Here is a 2500-nt window from a genome sequence, read left to right as displayed (position 1 = left end):
GATTATTATTGTTAAGAATTATATTATTATAATTCATGATAATACAATAATACTAATACTACTATTACTACTACTAATACAAATAACAGTAATACTAATAATGATATGTAATGAGTATTATTAGCATTATTGTCATCATAAATAATAACCACAATAATGGGTGTTGACCATGATCCTCCCCTCCAGCTCCCCCGGACATGGCGGCGGGCCCCCTGCTGAAAGGGGCCAAGGGGAAGCGTGGCGCCCAGGGGGCCACTGGCCCCATGGGTTACCAAGGAGACCCGGGGGAGGAGGGCCCGCTGGGCGCCCCAGGAGCCACGGGGTCACAAGGAGGGCGCGTTAACCAAGGTGAGTTAACCATCGCGCGTTAACCATCCTCACCCGTGACCTTCGAACCCTTACCCTTGACCCTTATGTCAGTCTGCATTCTCAGTTACTCCAAACGTTAAGACGAATAAAGGAGAACATCAGTAGATATGAAATGCAATAAAAAAAGATGTTTTATTAATATTTTCCACATTTCTTTTAAACAAGCCTCTCCACAGACACACGCTTTAATTGTGAGCAGTAGTTCTTATCTTGAGGTCAGACTGTAAAGATCCCTTCCTAAAGTTTTAGTCAGATGGTTACGAGTGCTTCTTGTCGCCCCTCTCGGTCTCCCTTAGCCTCCTCTGTCATACATCGGTCCGCCTTCTCTGTTGTCCGGACCCTCAACACATATCCCCAAAACAACCAGGTAAGCACCTGTGCACCACCTCTCTCTCCACAGCCTCTCCACAGCCTCTCCACCACCTCTCTCCACCTCTTCAACCCCTCTCCACCTGCCCAACCTCTCTTCAACCTCTCTCCACCACCTCTCCACCACCTCTCCACCTCTCTCCACCACCTCTCCACCACCTCTCCACCTCCTCCCCAACCCCTCTCCACCACCTCTCCACCCCCTCTCCAACCACCTCTCCACCTCCTCTCCAATATTCTAAATACTTTCCAACACCTGTCCCAACACCTGAACAACACCTGTCTGACATATGTCTAACCCCTCTAACCACCTGTTTAACAGCTGTCCAACACCTGTATAATAACTGTCTTGCACCCTGAACACACCCCTCTACCATGTGCTGAACAGTGTGTGTATCTGTGTGTGTTTGTGTGTGTGTCAACAGAAGGTTATCTTCCAGGATGTCATCGTCAACATACCTGGAGACTTTACCCAAAGCACGGGAATCTTCACCTGCAGAGTACCGGGGGTCTACTACTTTGTCTTCCATGCTTCGTCCAAGGTGACTGTGTAGTTATCAGGTCTCTGTTGCAAAACAGGAGCTCAACCTTAATGACACAAACCTGAAAAAACTGTTAATCAAGAAATACATACATACATTTTTCCTACTCATTATCATCCTCACCCTCCTCAACTTCCGCCTTCTCCTCTTACCCATCCTCCTCATCCTCCTCCTCAATCTCCTCCTTCTGCTCGCTCTCCTCCTCCTTCTCACTATCTTCCTCCTCCCCCTTTGCACTCTCCTCCTCCTCCTCAATTCCCTCCTCCTCCTATTCCTCCTCACTCTCCTACTTCTGACGCTCATCAGCCTCACTCTCCTCCTCCCCCTTGTCCTCCTTACTATACTCTTCCTCCTCACTCTCCTTCTCTTCCTTACTCTCCTTCTCCTCCTCCTCTTCTTCCTCCTTCTCACTCTCCTTCATTTCCACCTCCTTCTCAATCTCCTCCTCGCTCTCCTTCTCTGAGGTTAACTGAGGTCCTGTGATTGAGGTCCTGTGATTGAGGTTCTGTGATTGAGGTCCTGTGATTGTGGTCCTGTGATTATGGTCCTGTGACTGCGGTCCTGTGCCTGCAGTTCTGTGAACTCTCTCTGATGTTGTGTGCTGTGCAGGTCAGCATGTGTCTGCGTCTGAAGAGCGTGGGGCATTCTCTGGCCTTCTGCGACTACAACGGGCGAGAAACTGGACAGGTCAGAACCTATGTTTGGTCCTCCCCCTACCTCCCCTCCTCACCCCCTCACTCACTCACCGCCTCCTCAATCACCTCCTCCTGCACCTCACTCACCTCCTCCTCACCCACCACCTCCTCACCCCCCTCACTCACCTCATCCTCCTCCTCCTCACCCACCACCTCCTCACCCCCCTCACTCACCTCATCCTCCTCCTCCTCCTCCACCTCCTCCACCTCCACCTCACCCAACTCCGCCTCAACCCAGGCAGGTGTGTGATACAGGTGTGAACTACAGGTGTGTGATACAGCTGTTGGATACAGCTGTGTGATACAGGTGTGTGATACAGCTGTGTGATACAGGTGTGTGATATAGGTGTGTGATACAGCTGTTGGATACAGCTGTGTGATACAGGTGTGTGATATAGGTGTGAACTACAGGTGTGTGATACAGGTGTGTGATACAGGTGTGTGATACAGGTGTGAACTACAGGTGTGTGATACAGGTGTGTGATACAGCTGTTGGATACAGCTGTGTGATACAGGTGTGTGATA

The 2500-nt window shown here is 50.0% G+C and overlaps 1 protein-coding gene across 1 annotated transcript in view; it reads left to right on the top strand.

Annotated features, from left to right (window-relative positions):
• The window catches only part of c1qa (complement component 1, q subcomponent, A chain), a 3906-nt gene that overhangs the window by 724 nt on the left and 682 nt on the right, over positions 1-2500 (top strand). Inside the window, exons 3-6 of the mRNA XM_084463769.1 lie at positions 187-348; positions 666-736; positions 1164-1280; positions 1890-1967. Of these exons, the coding sequence (XP_084319895.1) occupies positions 187-348; positions 666-736; positions 1164-1280; positions 1890-1967 (428 nt within the window). The remainder of the gene's footprint in view (positions 1-186; positions 349-665; positions 737-1163; positions 1281-1889; positions 1968-2500) is intronic.

This window comes from Micromesistius poutassou, assembly GCF_964030765.1.
Source record: "Micromesistius poutassou genome assembly, chromosome: 2".
In the NCBI taxonomy this organism is placed as follows: Eukaryota; Metazoa; Chordata; class Actinopteri; order Gadiformes; family Gadidae; genus Micromesistius; species Micromesistius poutassou.
Note: the sequence above shows the minus strand (reverse complement) of the source record. Positions and strands in the feature narration are given on the sequence as shown.